Raw genomic sequence first — 24743 nt, forward strand, 5'->3', positions numbered from 1 at the left:
ATGGAGTGCCAAGTAGGTCTTGAGCAGGCTGCCTCTGCTCCTATGAGTTCATGAACCAAAGCCATGTCCTGAAAGCAGCGGTTCACAGCACTCCCCCCAATCAATCCCCTGGCTCAGACATTCTTTCTGCCTCCTCTTGCACAAGGTTCCCTGAGCCTTGGAGGGGGTCATGTAAATGCCCAGTTTGGGACTCTGCACTCAACAGTCACTTATTTCCAGTACTCTGCCCACTGCAAACAGGAGCTTCTCTGGTCGAGGCTTTGAACCTACCTGCCTTTTGTAAACATGCTGAATGCAGTTTTGCATTCCTTGTTAGCTATATAGTGTGCTTAAGCCATCTCTACCTGTCAGGTTTTTACAGCTCCTCTTTAGGGCTCAGCTCTAGAGCGGTAACCTCTCCAAAACACTGTCACCTATCTCCACAGTTGGCAGTGATCTCTCTCCTTCCTAGACCTGAAGGTGAAGAGCTGCACTTCATATACTTTCCTTATTTGGTCTTTGCTGTGATTAGATATTTTCCTTTGGACTCATTAAAAATGTCTGCCCAGAAAGTCAAGGTTGAACCAAGGCTACTTATTTCTTTAGCTTCCTCAAAGCTCCTGGGCCAGTAGAGCAGACATTCGCTCACAGAGTCAGGAGGCAATAGCTTTCTTGTACCCGCATGCCTGGGATATTGGCTACCCATTGTTTCAAAGTATAAGTAAGAATTTACCATATTTCCTTCTGTCTTCTTTTGTAATTACAGTTACCAAAGTCCCCGACATCTGGTTGGAATAGTCTTTATAAACTAATTGTGTTCATCTTCAACTCAAACTAAATTATTTTGGTCCATGGCCCCAGCATTTGAAGCAAAATTGATTTTAGCCAACATGGCTGGAGATGGAGTTTTTCCTTTCTCTTCTAGCCACACATTTGGACTTTCATCCAAGAAAAATGATACTATAATAAAGGTATTTAGGTATTTTTGAAGGAAAAAAATTTGATCCATAACTAGTGAGATTTCCAAGTAAGGGACTGTAAATTTTCTTTCTTTCTTTCTTTCTTTCTTTCTTTCTTTCTTTTTTTTTTTTTTTTTTTTTTTTTTTTTTTTTTTTTTTTTTTTGAGACAGAGTCTCTCTGTGTTAGCCTTGGCTGTCCTGGACTTGATTTGTAAACCAGGCTGGACTCGAACTCTTGGCGATCCACCTGCCTCTGCCTCCCGAGTGCTGGGATTAAAGGCATGTGCCACCATGCCTAGCAACGTAAATTTCTTATAACAAAATTACTTTAAAAAATATTTCTAAATAGAAGAACTGTAAATTCCCAAAAATTTATTTTTAAGTAACTTTTCTTTTGAAGACAGGGTCTTCTCATTTTGTAGCTCAGGCTGGCCCTAGCACTGGTCCAAAACCAAAATATCCAAAACAACAACAAAACCCAAGCCAAACCCAAACTAAAAAAAAAAAAAAAACAACAACAACAAACAAACCCAAAAACAACCTTTCAAACACAACAAAACTAAGTTCTCAAAAACGTTTCCAGAGATGAAGAGAGTTAATCTAAAAACCATACATCATTTTATAAACACTTAGACCTATGATTCTAGTCAGGGAACTTGAGGAAAAGGAGAAAAGTAAAACTGTTCACTAAAGTCCCCATCATATAGGGAACTGGGGAGTCAGCTCAGTTGAAAGGGGGCTTCCCAAACAAGCAGGGACCCCCAGCATCAACACAGAATAAAAATATGACATAGCTCCTCACATCATCTGTCATCCTAGAACTCAGGGCATTGGAGACTGGAGAGTCAAAAGTTCACGCTCATCATCAGCCAGAGGGGGTCTAATGACAGCTTAGAGTACTTGAGACCAGGTCTCAGGAAGGAGGAAAAGAAGGGAGAGAAAGATGGAGGGAGCGAGGGAGAAGGAGCTAGTTACACTTAAGGAGAGATCTTGTTGGGTTATTTCAATTCATACAACCATGCCCAAAGGTAATGTACTCCACTAAAGAAAAACCAGAAAACACAAAGCAAGAAAAATTAGCATAAAGAAAGGACACACACCACAGTACAACCCTAAAAAGGCATGAATTGAGCATGTTTTATGGCTCAGACAAAATATGAGATGAGCAAACACCCTGCTTCCTTATTTAATAAACAGTGGAAGGACATTTTCCATTTGAAAAAGACACATGTCTGAGAAATCTCATTTCCCTCCCCACAGCTTCAAAGTTAACATTAAGAGAGATGTACTAAAGAGAATACAAAGTTTAATCTTTTAATACACACACACACACACACACACACACACACACTCATATGTTTATGCACACATGTATGCACACAAACACTTGTATGCATGGATAAAATATGAGAAAGAAGGAAAGCGGTAAATGCTGGGTTTCTGGGTGGGAAGATTACAGATGACTTCCATCTTCCTTATAGTGACTCACTGGCATATTTTCCGTAGTTAACACCATTTTCCTTTTTCTATCTGAGACAGCGTTTTCAGGATGTAGACCAAGATGACTTTGAACTCCTAATCTCCCTCCCTCTACCTACAGGGTGTGGCATGACAGTGTGTATCATTATGTCCAGCTTAGAATTTTTATATTAATAAAACATGCCATCAGACTCTTCGCAAGAGCCAAGCTGTGGGCCCTGCCTTGGTCTCTGTCAACAAATGAATGGCTAAAGAAAACATATTTTATACACACATGGAGTTTCATCCAGCCAAAAAGCAGAAAGGAATCAAGTCCTTTCGGGACAATAGACAGCGGTATATGTCTCTGCATTAAGCAGAAGAAGCCACATGCAGAAAGACAAGTGTCACGAGCTTTCTGTGACATGTAGGAGTGAGACTAAAATGAAATAGACAACCTGAAAGTGGCCGAGGACTCCTGCTAGGAAGGGAGCGCCAGACAAAGTTTAGTGATCAACTCTGTCAACGCGTGACAGCCTCTTATCCTTAGCCAAACACAAGCACTGGTCTACTTTTTGGTGAACATCTCTGGAAGTTTCTACAGTGTGCCCTTCCTCCTCAAGAATGGTCTACATTGGTGAGTTCTGGCTCAGTTCCTTTCCTGTGTGTGGTTTACTGGGACAAATTTTCATCCTATCTCCCAACATCTCTCCTGAAGAACACTACTGAGGTGTTAGGGCTGCCCAAGGTTATCCAGCAAGAGAGAGGGGCAGAACCAAACATCTGCTCAGTTTTGTAAAGAATGTTTTCAGGTCCCTGGACAATTTAGGCATTTAGGCTGGAGAACTCTGACGCTAGCATCTGCCCCTCTGCCAGATCCCCTGCTGAGAACATGAAGGGCCTGTTCTGCCCTTGACAGCCTCACAGAGTGATCCAAAGCCAGGAACCCAGGCAAAGCCAAGAGATGCCGAATGCCATGACACTGACAGTGAATCAAGCCAGACCTGGCCTTTGTGTAGAGAGTAACTGTTGCAAAATTGTCATTATTTTTTCCTGAGCATCTTGGAGTATGTTTTCCTGGGCTAGCATCAGGGTGGGGGTGGGAGGTTTAATTTGATTTCTCAGAATAATGAAGACAGGCTTCAATAGCTGCCTCAGCAAGCAGGAGGCCACAGTGCTCATGAATACGCAAATCAATGATTCCAGAGACAAACCTTATGTAATTAGCATTTCTATGGCAAAGCAAAGTGAATGTATAAGTTTAAAAGTACTAATTTTCCATCATCACATATCAAGGTCTACAGACAAGCCAGGTGTGGTGGCCTGTAATCCACCCAGTACTCAGGAGCCTGGGGCCAGGAGGATTGCAAGTTCCAGGTCAGCCTTGTCTCAAACAAGCAAAGTTCAATGGAGCATAAATACTGGAGTTCAGATCCCCAGCACCCCAGGTCCATGTCACGTGGCTGTGGGGGCTGACCCATGATTCCAAACAGGGAGTCCCTGAGACAAACTGGCTAGATTAGCTGAACCTGGAAGCTCAGGATTTAGCAGGAGACCCAGCCTCTTTAAACAAAGTGGAGACTATCAAGGAAAACACCCAGTGACAACCTTTGCCCTCACGCCGTGTGCATATGAGTGTACCACACATGTGCACCACCTGCATGTTTGCCCACACGCATGCAAACACCACACACAAAATAGAAATTAAAAAACAAACAGAGCTCAATCAGAAGCAGGAAGCCACATGGCACGTGACGTGAGCAGTAGGATCTTGTGCCCTCACGGCATCTGGGACTGAGGGCTCTGCCATGCTATTGCCTTCTTCGTGTGTCGTGGCTGCCCTTGAAGCCACTTCACATGGCCTAGGATTGTTACAAATGGAGGACTAAGGGCCAGCAAGCATGGCACTCTGTGGCTACAAAGAGGCTTGGAAACTCACTGATGCTGGGAAGGTGCCACACGAGGCAGAAAAGAGTACGCCAGCTTCTGCAGGCTGTAGTTTTAGAATAAAGTGAGGGTATTTAAAGATTCAATAGAAACTACGTCGATAATTTTGACAGGGAATGCCTTTCTGTGGGTGTGTCAAAAACATTACCAAGTGTGGATATAACACAGCAAGGCAGTGTAGCTCAGGCTTGCCTAGCAAGTGTCCCACACCGAACTAATAAATAATAAAAGCTGTAGGCAGAGTGAGAAGGCCTACGCCTGCAATCCTGCACTCAGGAGACAGAGGCAGGACAACCAAGCAGTGCAAGGTAAGTCCTGCTACCTAGTAAATTCAGGACCTTCTTGTGTCAGAAGGGCAAAGGTCAGCTGAAGGTCACAGGAGGCAGAGAACTTTGCCTACCTCATTGTGTCACTGTGTAAAGGCTTCAGACCAGCCTGAGCAATGCAGGATCCTGTCTCAAAAAAAAATTTTTTTGTTGTTGCTTCAAAAATTATTTTTAGTTGCAATTGGAGAAAAGTTTTAAAAATTCATATCATTCATCTATCACAGATTACCTCAACAGATAATCAACGAGAATGCCAACAACATTAAACTTTCTCATAGTACTAGCCTCAGAATCTTCCCTGAGGAGGCAGGGTGCCTGGTTGGGTTTTGTCCTATTAAAAGGCAAATGGTTTCCATTCACTGGAAATGATTCTGCCCAGATAAAGAAATGTGTTACATTTACCCTATGGAATATTACTCATCTGTTAAAGAAATAAAATCATGAAAGTCACAGGTAAGTGGATAGAACTAGAACAATCATCCTGAGTGAGGTAACCCAGACTCAGAAAGACAAATATGGTATGTATTTCCTTAAATGTGAGCTATTAGCTGTTAGGTCAATGATAATCAAGTTACCATGCATAGAATCACAGAGGTTAGATATCGAGTAGGACTAGGAGGAGACAGATAGATTTACCTAGGGAAGAAGTTGAGTAGATATCTCTGGGTGAATGGAATGTGGGGGCTGGGATGGGAGGATCAGGTGGGGGGAGGAAGAGAAGAATGGAACAAGGGAAGGAATATAGGGAGACACAGCTAAAATTAAGGGCCATTAGAGGGTTAGTATGGAAACCTAATGCAGTACGAACTTCTTACAACGTATACACCTATGAAGGCAATGTGAACAAAATTGTGAAATAATGGGTGAGACAGACCCCCAGGTGGACATCTCTTGCCGCCAAATGAAGCATCCAGTACCAGGACCGAACGACATCTGACTGAGTTGTTGACTGAGTTGTTGACCAAAAGGAACATGGCAAACCCCACACATGGCAAATCCAGGGCATTGCTCTACAAGCTCTAAGTTGCTCTACACAAACTGATGGCAAGACTCCATTGCTGAAGACAGCACCTACACAACTCATTGAAGATGGAGAAGTTGAACTGGTGCCTGCATACAGCCTTCACCCCTACATGCTAGTGTCTTTAGAACAGGAAGGTACTCTGCACCCTACCACAGGAGAAATATAAGCACCAACCCAGCCACAAATCCTTTGATCTATAATAGTGGCCTTCCTGAAAGATATGCTGGTGCAATGGTGGTACAAAGCTTGTGGGAGTAACCAACCATAAGACCAATTCCGTGAGATGGAACCCATACCACCCATACCAGACAGGCTTGGGTAACCAGAGCCTGGCTGGAGACCGAGGATAAAGCCAAATACTACTGTTCAAAACAAACAAAAATAATAACAAAAGAGTAGCAATGAAATGCCTCTTAATGACGTTCTGCTATCTGCATAGATCTGTGCCTTAGCCATCATCAAAGAAGCTTCCTCCTGCAGCTACTGGGAACAAATGCACTGACTCACAGTCAGATGTTACGCAGGGTGAGAGAACTTGGAACTCTCAGCCCTAAGTGGGATGTCTCCTTCAAATCCCTCCCCTCATGGCTCAGGGAACCCTGTAGAAGAGGAGGCAGAGTGAGTATAAGAGCCAGAGGGGATGAAGGACACCAAGGAAACAAGGTCCTTTAAAAATCAATGAGAGCAAAGCTCATATAAACTCACATGACTGAGGCAGCTTGCACAGGCCGGCATGGGTCTGGACTAGATGGGGACCTAGAGCTGAGAGGAGCAGTGGACACACCCCCATCCCTAACCCAGAAGCTGTCTGCAATTGATAACCACTTGCAAATGGAAATTTAGTTCTCTCCAAGGGAGTCTCACTGGAGAAACAAATTACACTTCAGGACAGGCTGCATGCCCAGCTGTAGATGGACATCAGAGAGCAAACTAAACGGCATCTTTGGAGGTCCCTTGTCTCATAATATTGTATCAAAGCTTCCTTTTCAAGTGTGTGTGTGTGTGTGTGTGTGTGTGTGTGTGTGTGTGTGTGTTGTATTTGTTTTTCTTTTTACCCTACCAGTCCTTTGCACAGATACAATGGCTTCCACTTAAGTGTTTTTATGGGATTCCTGAGTGTGTGAACAAGTAGTTCTCTGTATTCAATCTGTTTTTTGTGCCTTTTCTTGAGCTGTCTTCCTTCTGTTTGTTTGTTTAGTCCAATTCTGATGTGTTAGTTTTTATTTTATGTCATTATATTATGTTATATTTTATTATTATCCCTTTATCAAAGCCTGTCTATTTTATAATAAGAAACAGAAAGGGGGTGAATCTGGTCGGGAAGGAAAGTGTGGATGAACTGGGGAGGAGTAATGGGAGGGAAAACTATAATCAGGGTATATTATGTGAGAAAAAAATGTATTTTCAATAAAAAATTAGTTAACTTTAAAAGAAGAAAATTATTCCCCAAAGATCAGAGCGTGTTGCCTTTGTGCTCCTGTAGGACCTGGAACCCATTTCATAGCCCAGCAGCCTTAACATACTTCCTTATGACACCTCTGAGAAGCTCTATTGATTCCTTCATTAAAGCTTGCTGCAATGAGTTGCATAGCCTTTGACTCAGGGCTGATGAGATGGCTCAGCTGTTAAGAGCATTGGCTGCTCTTGCAGAGGACAGTTTCAGTTCCCAGCACCCACATGGCGGCTCGCAACCATCCGCAACTCCAGTTTCAGGGACCAAGTGTCCTCTTCTAGCCTCTGCAGCATCAGGCACATATATTGTGCACATACATACATGCAAGCCAATATGTCTACACATAGAATAAAAATAAATAAACTAATAAAAAGAACTTTGGTACATGTTAATTTTGTATTTGGAGGACATATAATTTGGAAAGGTTAAAAAAGATTTTCTAATAAGCAGACTTGATGCTATTCAGATAAAATATTTATAGGTAAAACAATTATTGCAGGATATTTATCCCATTGTGAACCCTGATATTATGAACTTCAAAAAAACGTGTTTCTTGTTTTGTGTGGCTCAGCCCTAGCACAGACCTTTTAATCCAAGAGCTTTCAGTAAACAGGATTAAATAAAATCAACCCTAAATCAAGAAGCAGAGCAAGAAACCAGCTGACAGGGATTAAACAGAAAGGAGGGACATTGAGAGAAAGGTATTTAAGACACTGAGGAGAAGAAGGAAGGGTTTTTGGCTTTATTCTTCTGAGGCCTGAGTTGAGTAGAAAGGTCAGTTGGGTGTTTTCTCTGCCTCCCTGAGCTAGCAAGTTTTCACCCTAGCACCTGCCTCCTAAGTCTTCATTTATTGGGATTTTGCTAAAAAACAACAACTATCTCTGATGATTGAGTATGTTCAAATAGAATATATTTAAATATATTCAAATAGAACCTATTTTATTTATATATTATGCTTTTATTACTTAGGGGTGTGTGTGTGTGTGTGTGTGTGTGTGTGTGTGTGTGTGTGTGTGTGTGTGTATACCCACAGAAACCAGAAGAGGTTGCTGGGTTCCTGATGCTGGAATTACAGGTGGTTGTGGTGGACCAACCAACATGGGTGCTGGGAAAGCGCCCCGATCAGGTCCTCTGTAAGAGCAGTACTCACTCTTGACTGAGGTGCCATCTCTCCAGGCCTCTCACTTTAATTTTAGAGCCAGGTGTCTCACTGACCCCAAGCTTGCTGCTTCAGCTAGACCAGCTGGCCAGCCAACCTTTGGGATTCTGCTTTATCAGCACTGGGGTCGTGGGCATATGCTGCTGCTCCTGGCTTTGATGTGCACACTAGACATCCAGACTTGGGTCCCCATGCTAGCACAGCAGGTACTTTACCCTCTGAGTCTGCATTGTGTCTCTTAGGGGAATTATGTAATCAGGCTTATTATAGATTTGCATGATATTGATATTAACTTGGAAGATATTGGGGTGCAGTCTATTTCTAAATCTTACCACACTTGGCCCAGTTTAGGAAATCATCACTTGCTTCTCTTGCCTCCACAGAATCTAACAAGCCCCAGCAGTCCTTCCTCATGAACCATATCAACCTTCCCACCCCAAATCCCCATGTGTATGAACAATCTAGCTATGATGAATGGCAGGGCTTGGCAGGCCAGTGGGATTATGACAGCAGCTCAGACATGTTTCCAGGCAGGTTTATCATCATCTCTGACAAGAATGGCAGGTACGGGAGGGGAAGGATGATCTGCCAAGAGACACAAAAGACACTGTCAAACCCTAAAATGATCTTTCTCAAGCCTGGGTGGGCAGCCCAGCCTCTGAGTAACCAGACAACAGAGCAGAGTCGTGTTCCATGCGATGTAAGTGTCCGACAGGTCCGTGCAGGTTGTGTGTAATCGGCATTGCCGCTGCCTTGTCTGGGGGAACGTGTGGGCCTGTCTTCCAAGCTGCACCTTGCATAGACCCCCACAGGGAAGCTCTCGAATGTGGCTTCTGGTGGCACGGGCCCAGCTGGGACCCGAGACTCTAGTTTCTAACTCCTAGGCAATGCTTAGGGGCAAGGTTCACATTGGTGAGTGACCAAGTCCACCTCGAGTTGCTGGGATCACAGAGGCCATCACAGAGTCACAAAGAAAAGCGAGAGGCCTTTCTTTTGTGAAACACGCATGAGAAAAGAAGTTTCAGAGTGTATGGGAAAGGTCATCTTTGAACGGGAAATTCTGATATAGTGATACATGTGCACACAAAGGTAAAAAGGGGAACCTGTGGTTTCTTGGTGGCCATGGTGTCAACCCCTATTCACACCTGGAGGAAAAGGAACTCTACTGTTGTCCTTTGTCCATGCTCCTGGGGAATTGTGGTTTGTGCCCTAGATGCTGGGTCCCCAAGGGTGTACTGTGCAACTCTCCTAGCATGTGAAAGCCAGAGCATCCTGGCATCTTGGTTTGGATTGCAGAGTGTTAAGAAGACATAAATATGAACAGGCTCTCTCTAGATGGTGAGACTGGACATCTCAGTCACAGAGAGCTCTGACCACTTTCTTTAAGTTCTCATCATTTGGAAAAAAAAACGGAGAAAAAAATAGGACCTCCCTCACAAGGTTGCTGTAGGCTTTCCTATGGGGTAGCTAATGCATCCATGGCACTTGGAACAGTGGTTCTCAGCCGTCCTACTGATGTGACCATTCAATACAGTTCCTCATGCTATACTGACGCTCAGCCGTAAGATTATTTCATTGCTACTTCATAACTGTAATATTGCTACGGTGATGAATTGTAATGCAAATGTCTGACATGCAGATATCTTGTATGTGACCTGTGAAAGAGTCACCACAACCCGCAGGTTGAGAACTGCTGACTCAGGACAATGCCTAGCAGATGCAACCCTTACAAACACATCTGAGATATGCCATGTGATATTTGCCATGTAACATCTTTACCCAGAGAACTACAATGATCCTAAGAGAAAGCAAAGATCTGAATACATCCATGGGAAGGAAGGAAAGCTCAGCCTTGCAAGATGCCAGTTCTCTCAAAATGATACACACACTCAATGTAGCCTCAGCAAGAGCTGTGCTGAGTGCAAAATTAATATGGAAACACAAGGAGCCAAGAAGGGGAAGGAAGAAGGGCTGCCAGCCCTTCACTGCCGGCCATCACTACTGACAGAACAGTGACAGACAGACAGACAGAGCAACGCAGAAGAGAATGGAGTACATGCATACAGAGAGGATACAAATGGCTGCTCGACTTATTATGACGCTGATCCTTTAAGAAGTGCAGAAAGGACAGTGCTCCCGAGCACAGAGTGGACTGGGTATTCATATCGATTCCAAGTGGAGTATCAATATAGATGAGCAAGGCAAAGTAATTAAAATCGTTACAAATATAATATACAGTAATATTTTCATGATTTGTGGTGTGCAAAAAAATCATCTTAGGACATAGAATTGTGATCCTCAGTTAAAGATGCATATGTTGGACTCCTCCACCATTTTAAACTTCTCCTCACCAAAATATGTGGATAAAAGAGAGAGAGAAAAAAAGATACAAAGTGGGAAAAAGAATTAATAAAACACTTAAGTGGCAATGAACTGATAAACACTGGTAAGACAAGTGGTTCAGTTAAAATGGGGAGGGGTAAAGACAACTCGGGGACTGAGGTCGAGCATCATCATTCAGAGAAACCGGAAGTCAAATGAGACACTGAGACATCTCACTGGGATGACCAAGAAGAAAGAGACAGCGAAGATGGGGACATGCCAGATGCTTCTGGTGAGAGTGTGCACTGACACAACACAATGGCTGACCTCAAAGCTGAACACCCACATGCCTTATGGGATACATTGTCCTCCCATGTTCAGGCTCAGAGAAAAATGCATCTATCTGCAGTAAAAGGTTAAAGGAAAGGTCAACGCGGCACTGTTTAGAATGGCCTCACTGGAAACCACCCAAATGTGCATTGATAATGAAGGACCAGCGGAGCATATTCACACAGTTGAAATACTATATAACAATAGACACTGCCAGCCATGGTAGAAAGTGCTATGGTTTCGGTCACTCAGGAGGCTGAGGGAGGAGGATTGCCTGAGCCTAAGAGTTTGAAGCCAGGCTGGGTCTTATAGTGGGGTCAAATTACCACTACTGATGAACGTGAGGGGAGAGTGAAGGATACCCACACAGCTGGCAGCAGCCAAGGTGTTCCTGGCTATGTGGCCTTAAACAAGTGGACAGTGCTGATGATCTTGGGAGTTATGCTTTTTAGAAAGATGCAGAGTTGACACTGCAAGGACTTCTGGGGTTCTGGTGATGCTGTCTTCTGATGCCAGGTGTGTTTACACACAGTAAAGTATGCATTCTTTGCTGCAAGTTCCCTGAGCTACATGAATATAATTTGGTCTCCTTATGTGATACATCCACAAAAATGTTTTTAAACTTTTTTTCTTGTTTGAGACACAAAAATGAGGGCTCTGGAATCAGGCTCCATGTCCCTTATCCTGCACACGTGGCATCAATCTTTCCTTTAATCTCTAGGTACTGCTAATACACTCTCATCCAGGTAGCAGGGGCTGTAGTCAGGACACTCAAGTCCACCAGGAACACAGAACATCCTTCTCCATTACCAGCTGCTTTGCCATTTCATTGATTGAGATGTGCCAGGCATGTCCTGAGGCCCTATGGTGAGGTGTCCTTCCCTCCTAAGAGCTGGTTTAAGGGAGCTGTCTCAGTGGGTAAAAGGCTTGCTGTCTTAACTCAGATCCCAGCACCCACGTAAAAAGCCAAGGCATGGCCATGTGTGTCCCTATAACTCTAGCACGGGGGAGGTGAAGACCAGAGGATCAGTGGGGTTCACTCTGTCCAGCTCCGGGTGCAGTTAGGACTTAGACTTTGTTTGTTTGTTTGTTTGTTTGTTTGTTTTTTGAGCCAGGGTTTCTTTGTGTAGCCTTGGCTGTCCTGGACTCACTTTGTAGACCAGGCTGGTCTTGAACTCACAGAGATCTGCCTGCCTCTGCCTCCTTCAGTGCTAGGATTACAGGTGTGCACCACAGAGCCTGGCTTAGGACTAGCTCTTAAGGAACGGGTAGAAACCAATAGAACTGAATATCTGATGCCCTTCTTTGACCTCTGTGTGTGTGCATACACACACACACACACACACACACACACACACACACACACACACACAGACAATATTGGTCTCCCAGACAGCTAAATTCTCACAATGCTGATGTGTAGTTTAGAGATAATTCCCTACACATCATTACAAGGTCACGAAATCTGCTAGCCTATACTCTAGAGATATTTAGAAGCATAGATATAAGCATGCATGCTGACAAAGTATTACTATATGACACTTTCTATCTTATATTTTATAAGATAAAGATTATTCTAACAAGCAAAACAAAATAATGCTGAAAAAGTAGTCAGTGAGCTGATGCACTCAGACCCATTGCAAAGAAATTTAAAAAAAAAGATTACCAGATGGCAATTTGGTAATCTTGGTAGTGATCCACAGAACATTTACTGGGAGCCCACTGCCAGGAACCCTGCTAGGAACTAGGGTGGGAGGGGATGTTGCCCTTAAAGACTGACTGTATCCAAGCACACACTCAGTGGCTCCTAGCTGAGGAGCCATTTCTCTGGACCTTCTTTTATTATTTGTATAAACAATTCTGAAAACGTAACTGAAGCTACAATATTCGTTGAATATTTAAATTTCTTTTTTGGGGCGGGGGTTGCTGTGTGTTCTTGCTAACGGTAAGCTAGACCTTGCTTAGTAGATATTTATATCAACCCCTGTTCCAAGTGGCTTGTGAAATGTCAGGATGACCTCAGGAAGCCTCCTGCTGACACAGATAAAGGGGCCTCGCAGGTTTTGTGTTGTTTTGTTTTTCTTGAGACATACTCTCTGCAGCTCTGGCTAGCCTCTAACTCACAGAGATCTGCCTGCCTCTGCCTCTGCCTCTGCCTCTGGAAGCTGGGATGAAAGGCACATGACACTACCCTGGTTAGGACCTTACTCTTGACATATTGAACATTTGAGGGGATAGAGAGATGGCTCAGCAGCTAGAATACTTGCTCCTCTTCCAAGGACCCAAGTTAGGTTCCCAGGACTCATGTCCATGGCTCATAACCACCTATACCTCTAGCTCCAGGAGATACATGACCCTCCTCCAGCCTCTGGGGGCATCTGCACACATGTTGCAAACACCACACATACACACACACACACAAACACACCCCCCCCACACACACACACTCACCACACACACATACACACACATCACACTACACACACCATGGTACACACACACACCACACCACACACACACAGCATGCCACACACACACATTCACCACACACACACACACACACACACACACCACTCACACCATACCATACACACCACACATGTGCACATGCACACACGACACACATGTGCACGTGTACACATGCACACAGACACACACACACACACACACACACACACACACACACACACACACACACACACACACACACACACTGGGACTGAGGAAATCACTCAGAAGTTCAGAGCCTGTAATTCTCTTTCATAGGGCCCATGTTGGGTGACTCACAGCCACCTCTAACTCCAGCCCCAGGGGGTCCGTTGACTTCGGCACCCTTCAAGCACATATCTCCTTCCCAACACAGAATACAAAAACAACTCTTTATCTTAAAAAGCCTCAAGCCATCTGAGAGTCTCCTAAAGAGTGCCACCACCTCTGAAATGGTGGATTCTCTACTGACACTTGGCCTCAAGCTGGGTGTGGTGGCCGAAGCCTGTAACCCCAGCACTTTTGGGGTTTTGGTTGAGGGAAGATGTTGGTGAGCCACAGCCTCAGAAAACAAAGAAGAGAGTTTGCTCTTAGATATGATGTGATTTAGAAACAGGCCTTACTTTCAGGTTTCAGGAAATCTGGTTGAAGAACTGGGTCCAGTCCATATATCTGAGCTTTTTAATCCCTTCAATGTGACAATGACTTATTACAGTGCAAATTCAGGAATAAGATCCAGTTCAGCCATTGTTTTCTTGATTGTCCCAACAACGGGTGTGTGTGTGTGTGTGTGTGTGTGTGTGTGTGTGTGTGTGTGTGTGTTGTACCACAGCAGAAATGGTGTGTTGGTGTGTGTGTCTTCCCTAAGAGCTGAAGAAGTGGGTCTCTTTTATTTTCATTAGGTCAATGAAGGGAAAGTCAAACTAATTTTTTTTAAAGTTAACTTTACAAAATTCAAGGACTGCACTGCTTCCACTGGAATGGCCCATGGGCTCAAGAGAAGCTTCAGGCTTCAGTGTGTCTGCAAGGCTATCACATAGGCCAAAAGGCGTGCCCTCCAAAAGAAAAAAAAAACACACTTGAAAGTCCTTCTCTGTGAAAAGTCAAGCCACTCTCTTCTTCCTGATTCTTTTCCCAGTGATTGGGACTCACCTAACCATCAGACATGTAGAAATGTAGATCCTGATCCGTGCTCTGTCCCTGAACATGGCTTTTCACGTTTTATCTGGGGGAAATTGGAGACATTTGCAGTGTGACCTACAAGAAATACAGGGCCTCACAAGCACCTGCGACCCTCTTATGGCCACAAAATGCACACCTCTCAGAAGTTACTTCAGAAGTTGCCTCAGCATTCTTAGACCAGCTAAAACTGGAGCCCAGTGGCCGTGCAGCCCTGAGGTCAGGGACCCCACTTCCAGCCATCTTCCAAGGGTCAAGGCACTTCAGGGAGCCTGCTCATCCTACATGTACTGAACAGAAAACAGAAAACAGTGCCACAGCTGTGGCTTTGGCAGCAGCATTGAAAAAGCAACATGAAAAGCTTTTAGTTTGTCTATTTTTGCTGTTAGGATTGCACACCATGGGCAGTTTCTGCCGGGAAGTGTGCTAAGCCCTAACTTTTGTTTCTCTGATGCAGAAGCGTAAAATGCCTCCAATTTGCCTTCCCATCGTCCCCAGCAATGGCTGTCTGGACTTCTCCTGGCTACTGAATAATAATGATTTTTTTTGTCTTAACGAAAGAAAAAAAAATCCAGAATTTCATAAACAACAGAGGCTGAAGTACAATGAAGTCTTACCACTTTCAAAATCAGAAATAACTCCCTACTTTTACAAAAGGATAAAAATATCCATCTTCAGGGTAAAGAAAGACAACAGACCTAATGACACGATGACAGGCTCTGAGATGCAACCCAAGTCCCTTTATAGCTCACAAACAGACTTATCTAATGGTTTAATGGAAAGCTGGGCTTGGTAGGCTGTGATTTATGTTGTAATTGGGTCTTTCCTTGTATTAAGTGAGGCACTTTAAAGTAAATTCTTTCTTTCTTTCTTTCTTTCTTTCTTTCTTTCTTTCTTTCTTTCTTTCTTTCTTTCTTAAAAAATAAATGGTTTCAAACAACTTGAAAAACACACCCAGGATTCTGTTGAGCAGGGCCAGACACAGCTCCTATGGTCTACAGGTAATTTAATATTTGACAGCCCTTTTCAACATCCTCCAACTCCAACCAAAATTAAAACATTACTTGGGGGTGGGGTGGGGGAGAAGTAAGCAAATAAACTTAATATCCACATAATTACCGACAGATCAAACAATTTGGGGATAACAAAAAAACAAAACAACAACAAAAAAAACAAAAACAAAAACAAACAAAAAAAAAAACCCAGCAGCATTTCACTTAGTTCAAGTCAAAATAAGGGACCATGTGCCATTTGTTCACAGTTTTCATCTTTGCTGATTTACCAACAAAAGCATTGGGCTAATTTTACTGTTAATACATTGGGGTATTGGTTGCTTCATGGATTTAAAACTGGTCCTGTGCAGTTGCGTTGTTCTGGGAGTCACAGACAACACAGTGTCGCCAGCCTTCTACACAAGCATAGGCATGGAGCTGTATTTGGTTTTTTGAGCCTTTGACAGAGCAGGAAAACACCGCACTGGACTTTGCCCTCTTCTACTGATAACTGAGGGTGCTTTACTTGGGAGAACTGCCCCTGCTTAGGTGTGACAACTCTAACCCCTCCTCTACTTCCAGAGCTAGCTCTGCCTAAACAGGCTGCCAGCCAGCCTAATCACAGATAGCCCTGGGCCTGGTGATGCAGCAGAGGGAGTCATTGTCCAATGAGATGTTTTCTGACACTCTCATCACCAGCATCCTTTCAGGAGAGGAAGTGAAACAATCTAAGCCGAGAGTTCCCAGGCTCTGGCTTCAGGTTAAAGAACAGCCAGAGGGTATGAAGCCACTGTGCAGAGATGATCTGGGCAGGATGGGAGGGTGGGGTGGGGGTAGGGGTGTGGAGGGGGTGGGGTGGGGAGCTTTTGGAAGGCCCAGATGTCAGACTTTCTCTCCCAGTGGCCACTGGTACCTCTTTTTTCCTGTGGTTACAAAAGCCAGTGCATTTTTCTTGAGGCTTAAAGTGTGTTGAACAGGTATCTGCTATTTGCATTCCTGACCAGGCAGAGGGTGACCAGGTGACAGATGTTTGACCTCAATGGGCTCATTCCAGCCACTGTCTTGGGCCACTCCTTTGTAGCTCACAGGGATGACTCCCAGGATTTCATCTCTGCATTTGGACCCTATCATACAGCCAAAGGAGTGTCAGGTCCCACCAAAGTCTCACCTACAGATGGCCAAGTTTTGATGTGAGAGCTGTCGGGAGACAGGATACACTGATGGTGTCGTGATAAAGCTAGCTACCTTCTGCACAGCCACCTGCTTCTGGTCCTCAGTGTTCAGCTGAGTGAGCTAGTTGTCTAGGACCTACTCCATCGCTTCAAGATCTCTCCCCTCCCTTGCCCTCCCCTCCCCTCTCCTCCTCTCCTCTGCTCTGCTCTCCTTTTCTTTTCCTTCCTCCCTCCCTTGCCTCCAACTGGATTCAACTGGTTTGTTCTTAAAACCAAGAAAACATGAAATTAAACACACACACACACACACACACACACACACACACAGAACACATACACACACACACGATTCTGCAAGTCAGTGCATCACTTCAGATACACTGCCTTAAGCAAGAAGGAACCTTGACTTGTTGCTTTGTCTTGTTTGGTGAACCAAGCTTAACCGATTTGCTGTTTGGTCATGATTGGTGAACCTAGAGGTAGGATGGCCACCTGCATGGTACCATCAGCCAGTCAAGGCTGTCAGTGGTGACCCTGGGTTCTATTTCCATGTTTGGTATAACTGTGCTCGCATCTCCAAAGACCTTTAAAGGCATCGTATAGCTGCCCGACCCAGATGGAGTTGTGTCATCACATACAACCAGCATCAAAGAGCAAGTTCTCTGTGCTGTGGAGCAGGTAATGATGACTAATATCCTGTCAGCGGTGCAAGGGCAAACTTAGGAGTCAGAATTGCTTCATCATGATGACTGCTTGGATGTCAGAGGTGTGGGATGGGTGGGAGGGCTCTTGCCCACATTTCTTCCATGGATATATTGGTAATAGGGAGGTCCTGTCCTAAGACAGGGCCAGAGTTCTATGATGAGCACAGTGGCATAGCTAAGCAGGTTTACAGCTATCTGTTTTATGTGGCCCTTCTCAAGAGTCCAGCTGAGGTTTGCCCTGGTCAGCAAGACATTCACACCTGACAAGGAGAAGTCCTGCAGAGGAGGTCACTCTTCTGTATGTACTGAGGACCATTAATGTAAAACAGGAGCCACCTCAACGACACATTGAGGTTCCTAGAGCATCACAGCTGACTCCACTTTCCCTCCACCTTACAATTGATCCTGTTCGGGTCTGTGCCCACTTCACACCTGATATGACCATCTTTGACCCAGTCAATGCCTCGCAAACTCTGAATGAAAATTAATCAGAGAGCTGTTTGCACAGATCAGGACCCATGCCCCCCCCCCCCACGTACTCATATGTGTGTGAGTGAGGGTGGGTATGCATGTGCAGGTCAGAGGACAACCTGGACATCAGTCCGGGCCTTCCACCTTGTTTGAGGCAGAGTCTCTTTGGTTTTTTTGTGTGTGCTTTGTTTTTTGTTTTTGTGCTACCTATACCAGGCTACCTGGCCAGAGAGTTTCTAGGAATTCGCCGTGACTTTTTCCCATCTCCCCATAGGCATTCTGGGATCATTACACCAGGCTTTACATGGGTATTAGGGCTTCTCAGGTCATATTGCTTGTGTGGCGAGCATTTTTACCCACCAGGCCCTCTTCTCAGCCCCTGAGTAGAACTTTTAATTTAATTTTCCTACAGGCAAGCATCATATAAATTTTACAATCATCACCTAGCTAAAGTGTCGTCAAGTACAACAACACTGCTGTGCAACCATCCCCAGCCATGCAACTCCAGAAGTCTTTGTAGAGGAAAACTTGATCTTCTATACTTAAGAAATAATTTCTATACCCTCCTACCCCTAGTCCCCGGCAACAATTCTATTCGACTTTCTTAAAATGACTGCTTGAAGTTCTTCAGGTAAATGGAATCCTACAATATTTCTCCTTCTGTTGCTGGCTTATTTCACTTAACATGGTACCTCTAGTGTTTTTTTTTTTTTTCCTCTAGTGTTTATGTTGTAGCACGAGCCATAATTTCCTGCTTACAGCTAAATGAGACCCTAGTGTAGGCACATATTACATTCCATTTATCTATCATTCACCGGTGGACATGGGTTACTTCTGCTTCTTGTTTTTCTTTTGCTATTGTGACTAATGCTGCTATAGCTGTGGGTGTATAGATGTGTCCAGAGGCATTTTAAGATGTCCATGGCAAATTATGGAGGGACCCACATGGTCCCACACCTCCTGAGGGATTACTGGTGGTTAATGGTTGCTGGTGGAGCAGAGGTCCTTTCTTCAGTAGGGGTAGCCACTGACAAGTTGTCCAGTGCTCCAGGACATACCCTCCCCCTTGGATAGGCAGCTCTAATTAAATTCAGAGAGCCTCACATGAAGAAGACATGAAAGTAGGAGGGAGACTTCCTGGGAGGAAGGAGGGCTTGAGGGAAGGGAAGAGTGTTGAAAACAACTAAAATTTATTATACATTTGTATGAAACTGTCAAAGGATAAAAATGAAAAAGATTTATATGTGATCTGAACAGGCTGCAAGAGTGGGGATACTGTTAGTGCTTTCGGAAGGTTGTTTTGAGGGGTCCTGGGAAGAGACCACATTATCTTAGTTGGCTCAGGCCAGCTGTGCCTTGCTAATTATAGACCTGGTGCCAAGTTATCACTAGCCCACACATCTGCCCCCTTCTGTGACTCGGAGACCCAGGAGAGTGGGTGGGTTTGCTCCTAGAGACCAAGATATCCCTAGATCTTGTTCCAAGCCTGACGCCCATCAGAAATTATCGAGTTGCTGCTGAATAAAGAACTGCAGTAACCTATAATTTACCACCATCCCACTCTGCAAACAGCCGTTCCTTCCCTTTGCTGCTAAGATGCCATGACTCACAGCGCCCTGAGCCAGGCTCTGGTCCTGCAGCCTGATGCACTGGGGGTCTGAGCCAGTGTCGGGTTTCAAGATGAGGCAGAGCTTGGAGTGGAACAAGACCACGGAGGGAGAGGAGCTGCCTTGGTCCCTCACTCCATTCTCTTCTGGGGAGATCCTGCCCAAAGAATGGCTGCAACCCATTCCTTGCATCTAAATGAGAGGCCCAATCAATCTTCCCACAAATATCTGCTTCTCCATCTCCAAAAGCCACTTAAAAAGAAAAGAGAAAAAAAAATGTAACTGTGTTTCACCGAAGTGGATTTGTATGTTTCTCTATGTCTGGAGCTCCGCATTCCTCTGTTTTCTTTGGTTTTAATTTTAACCTGAGATCGATTTTTTTTTTCAAAATGCAAACCTATGGAAATTAAAAAGTAGCACTAGATAAAAGAGATGCCAAAACACCCAGGAGAGTCCTGTGGAGTTCCACACTGGGGTGTAGGAAGGGATTTGCAGAGAACATCTTTGCCATGTGGAGAAGTGGTGTGGCGAATTGAGAATGCTCCGCTCCCCTCCCCTCCATCTCAGAAGCCAGCAGATGCAGTGTGTGCTGGGATAGAGAGGCAAGGACAGCGCTCGGTAGTTACAACAGTGACTTCCAACTGCTTCTTTGGTATTTCTAAGACCCCGGACCTTTCACTCAAACAGTAAACTGCTTGGGGGGCTGGGTTAGGTGAGGTACACCTGTAAAAACATGGGGCAGATATTAATTTATATATACTTTATTTACTATGGAATCCATTGCGTTTATTTTAATTATAAAATTCTGCATTAAAATTATCTCATGTAGCCATCAATGGCCTCAAACTTGCTATGTAACTGAAGATGGCCTTTAACTTTGAACATTCTGCCGCCTCCCCCTTCCAAATGCCGGGATTGCAGTTGTATGTCATCATGCCAGGCTTTCTTTAGTACTGGTGTCGGAACTGAGGGCATGTCACCAACTGACTCCCAGCCTTACACCCTTTCGATTTCGCACCCTGCTTGCCATTCCTGAGGCCTCCAGCTGCTCTCATTTGTCATCCACCTTTCTGTCTCCCACGATGACCCATCCTTCCGCTGATAACTCACTCCTGGTGCCTGGCAAAATGGCCTTTCCTCACAAGGCCTTCTGCTAACATCTCTTGGAGTTTCAAAGTTGAGATCAATACAACAGTCAAAGGCCTGTTTCTTTTTAAGGACATCTTTCTTGTACAGAGTGGAATGAAATGTGGTGTTTCTGCAGCAGACCACACTCTGCAACTCCCTGGCTAGATGTTTATTAGGTGCTGAATACTCAAAGACTTTTTATTATACTGACTGTGTCAGTCCTGGAGGGGAAAATTTTGTAATATGGTTGGAGGATTGGCCAACTTCTAAATGCATATGTCACACTTGATTCCACCACCATCTCTAACCTAGAAAGGTATAAAGAGAAGCAGGCTATGATTCCAACCCATCTGACTCTCAGAGGATGACGGGAACCTTAGGATTTCAGGTCAACTATGTGAGGACCTACATTATGACCCCTGTGAATTCTCTCCTCGAGCTTGGATGTTTGCTTTGCCCTGTTTCTGTATCAGCAGAGATAAGAAACATGTGAATCCTGGCTGCCTTAGCCTGTCTTCTTCAGTGCCTGAAGCCAATCTAGTTCATACTATGGTTTGAATGTGGAATATCCCCCCACAGACTCAAGTGTTTGGACACTTGGTCTCTGCATAACAGTGATACTTCCTGAAGTTGTGGAACCTCTCAGAAGACGGGGTCATGTTGCAGGATACTTGATCATACTGTGAACCCCGAGATTGTACTGTTCACTGGAAAAACCTGTTTCTAGTTGTGATGGGGCACAGGCCTAGCACACACCTTTAATCCAAGAGCTTTCTGCTTGAATTAAGTAAAATCACCCATAGGTCAAGAGGCAGAGCAAGCAACTAATTGACAGGGAGTGAACATAGGGGGAAAAAACCATAAAGAGTAAGAGGAAATCAGGAAGATGGATATAGAGACGCACAGGAAGTAGAAGAGAGGACATGCCGGTTTCAAGATGATGTGGGGAAGGAACATTTCTTTCTTTTGGGGTGCCAGTTGAGGAGGAAGGTCAACTGGGTGCTTTCTCTGTCTCTCTCAGCTAGCAGGCTTACAACTCAGCATCTGGCTCCTGGGTCTTTATTGGTAAAAATCGAATGACTGAGATTTTGTTAAAAAACAGAATGGGGAAATAAAAGGATCCGGAGGGTCCTAGAAACTTACAAGGACATTATGATGGGCTGATCTGGGCCCAGGGGTCCTGCTCAAACTATGGCACCAGCCAAGGACAATACATGCAGTAAACTTCGAACCCTTACCCAGATCTACCTAATGGACAGGACATTCTTCACAGTTGAGTCGAGAATGGGGTCTGACTTTCACACAAACTCTGGTGCCCCATATTTGACCATGTCTCCTGGATGGGGAGGCCTGGTGGCACTCAGAGGAAGGATAGCAGGCTTCCAAGAAGAGACTTGATACCCTATGAACATATACAGGGGAAAGAGGTCCCCCTCAGTCACAGTCATAGGGGAAGGGAGTAAGGGGAAAATGGGAGGGAGGGAGGAATGGGAAGATACAAGGGATGGGATAACAACTGAGATATAATATGAATAAATCAATAAAATATATAAAAAAAAAACAAAACAAAACAGCAGGGTCTGATGGTTTGAAATGGTTGCTAAAGAGAGAACCATGAAGGTTGTAGTCTGAGCCTGCTTCTTTCCCAGTCTCTCTCTGGCTCCTTATATGCTCAGGTGTGTGGCGGGGGGGGGGGGGTATTAGGAGGTGGGAGGAGGTTGGGTCTCCTATCTACACTCCTGCCTCCAGGAATCCCACCATTCCTCCTCTGCCACAACTGTACTCTCTCAAGTCATGAGGCAATAGAAATATCTTCTTCCTTCACTTGTCTCAGTAAAATACTCTGTTACGGAGACAACTTAGAGCATCTAATTCATTTTACCTGTTGGTATTATTTTAATATATTTTGTTTCAACATGAGTACCCTAAGCTGCCATGGAACTCAAATGTTAACCTCAAGCTTCTGCCTTCATTTCCCCAAGTTCTGAGATTACAGGTATGTCCTGCCAAGCGTAGTTTTATCTTAATATTTCCATTCCTTTCCTCTTTCCCCTCCCAACTCCCTTCTTTCAGAGACTTCCCATAACTGATTGATTGATTGATTGATCATTTTGCAGTACCAGGAACTGAACCAAGAGCCTTGAACATGGAAGTCAAGGGCTCTGCCACTGAGACACATCACTTACAGGGAGAAGAGGAAGTCCTGAGGAAATGAATGTTGTTAACATGGGGATGGCCATGTCAAGGACCCCAGTGCCTTAGACCCATGGGAACAGCAAAGCCTTCGCCAGATGAGGATCAGGGAATTGGCAAACCCTTCCTCAGATGTTGACACTGTTTGTAATACAAGCAACTAGAACCTCCCACCCTATGAAACTGTTCCCCTATAGAGACCTCCCACTGGGACTAATCCATTCTCCTTGTGGGGTACATGATAAATGTGCCAAGTGTATTAGGTGCCCTCCAGCAGAGCAAGCATAGCTCACCCAATCCCAACTCTTCTGTAGGCTGTCATTGCTTCAGAGCCTGTAATTTCTTTCTTTTTTTTTTAAATTTTCTTTATTATTAATTTATTCTTGTTACATTTCAATGGGTATCCCATCCCTTGTATCCTCCCATTCTTCCCTCCCTCCCATTTTCCCATTATTCCCCTCCCCTATGACTTCCTGAGGGGGATTACCTCCCCCTGTATATGCTCATAGGGTATCAATTCTCTTCTTGGTAATCTGCTGTCCTTCCTCTGAGTGCCACCAGGTCTCCCCCTCCAGGGGACATAGTCAAATGTGAGGCACCAGAGTATGTGAGAAAGTCATATCCCACTCTCCACTCAACTATGGAGAATGTTCTGACCATTGGCTAGATCTGGGTAGGGGTTTAAAGTTTACCGCCTGTATTGTCCTTGGCTGGTGCCTTAGTTTGAGCGGGACCCCTGGGCCCAAATCTGCCTATCATAATGTTCTAATTGTAGGTTTCTAGGACCCTCTGGATCCTTCTACTTTGCTATTCTCCCATGCTTCTCTCATTTAGAGTCCCAATAGGATGTCCTCCCCTCTGTCCCAGTTTCCTGGTAAGTGAAGGCTTTCGTGGGACATGCCCCTTGGGCTAGTATGCAGATATAAGTGAGTATATACTATTTGAGTCTTTCTGCTTCTGGGTTAACTCACTCATAATGATCATTTCTAGCTCAATCCATTTATCCACAAATTTCGGGAATTCCTTGTTTTTAATAGCTGAGTAGTATTCCATAGTGTATATGTACCACAGTTTCTTTATCCACTCTTCTACTGAGGGACACTTTAGGCTGTTTCCATGTTCTGGCTATTATGAATAAGGCTGCTATGAACATGGTTGAGCAAATTTTCTTATTGTGTGCTGGAGCATCTTCTGGGTATATTCCAAGGAGCGGAATAGCTGGGTCTTGAGGAAGCCCTATTCCTAGTTTTCTGAGAGAGCACCAGATAGATTTCCAAAGTGCCTGTAATTTCTTCATTCCCACATTGCCCCATTTAACAAGCCCTACAGGATACTGCAATCTGCAGCCCTCTCTTTACTTTGAGATAGTCTTCTTCTGTTGCATCAGCCTTGTGATCCTCCTGGCTCAGATCCCTGAGTAGCTGGGATTATAGGTATACACAGGTGAGCTAAGCTTTAGTAAGCAGCTTACAGAGCACACGGATACTCAGACCAAACGCTGTTCAGTTATGAGGCCTGCCCCCGCCCCCGGCAGCCTTACCAGGACTGTGTGCATCCCAGTGTAGAGCCTGCTGAGACACACCAACGTAGAGAACACCACAGCCATTGCCAGGCCTAAAGCGAAAGGGTACTGCAGAGGAGAAGAGAAAATAAGGAATTAGGTCATGTTCAGATGAATGCTACTCTATGTGTGTGTGTGTGTGTGTGTGTGTGTGTGTGTGTGTGTGTGTGTGTGTGTGTGTGTTACTAGGGATTGAATTTGGAAAGGTAAGTAGGCACTCTACCACTAGACACATGTTATTTAAGTTTTCCCTGTGAGGCCAACTGGTAGTAAGGCTTGACTTGTCTCATCT

The 24743-nt window shown here is 44.5% G+C and overlaps 1 protein-coding gene across 1 annotated transcript in view; it reads right to left on the bottom strand.

The window, feature by feature from the left end:
• Sgpp2 (sphingosine-1-phosphate phosphatase 2) overlaps window positions 1-24743 on the bottom strand; it is a 121899-nt gene that overhangs the window by 4359 nt on the left and 92797 nt on the right. The window contains exon 4 of the mRNA XM_051154021.1: window positions 24431-24520. Within this exon, the coding sequence (XP_051009978.1) occupies window positions 24431-24520 (90 nt within the window). The remainder of the gene's footprint in view (window positions 1-24430; window positions 24521-24743) is intronic.

This window comes from Acomys russatus, chromosome 12 (genome assembly GCF_903995435.1).
Source record: "Acomys russatus chromosome 12, mAcoRus1.1, whole genome shotgun sequence".
Taxonomy (NCBI): Eukaryota; Metazoa; Chordata; class Mammalia; order Rodentia; family Muridae; genus Acomys; species Acomys russatus.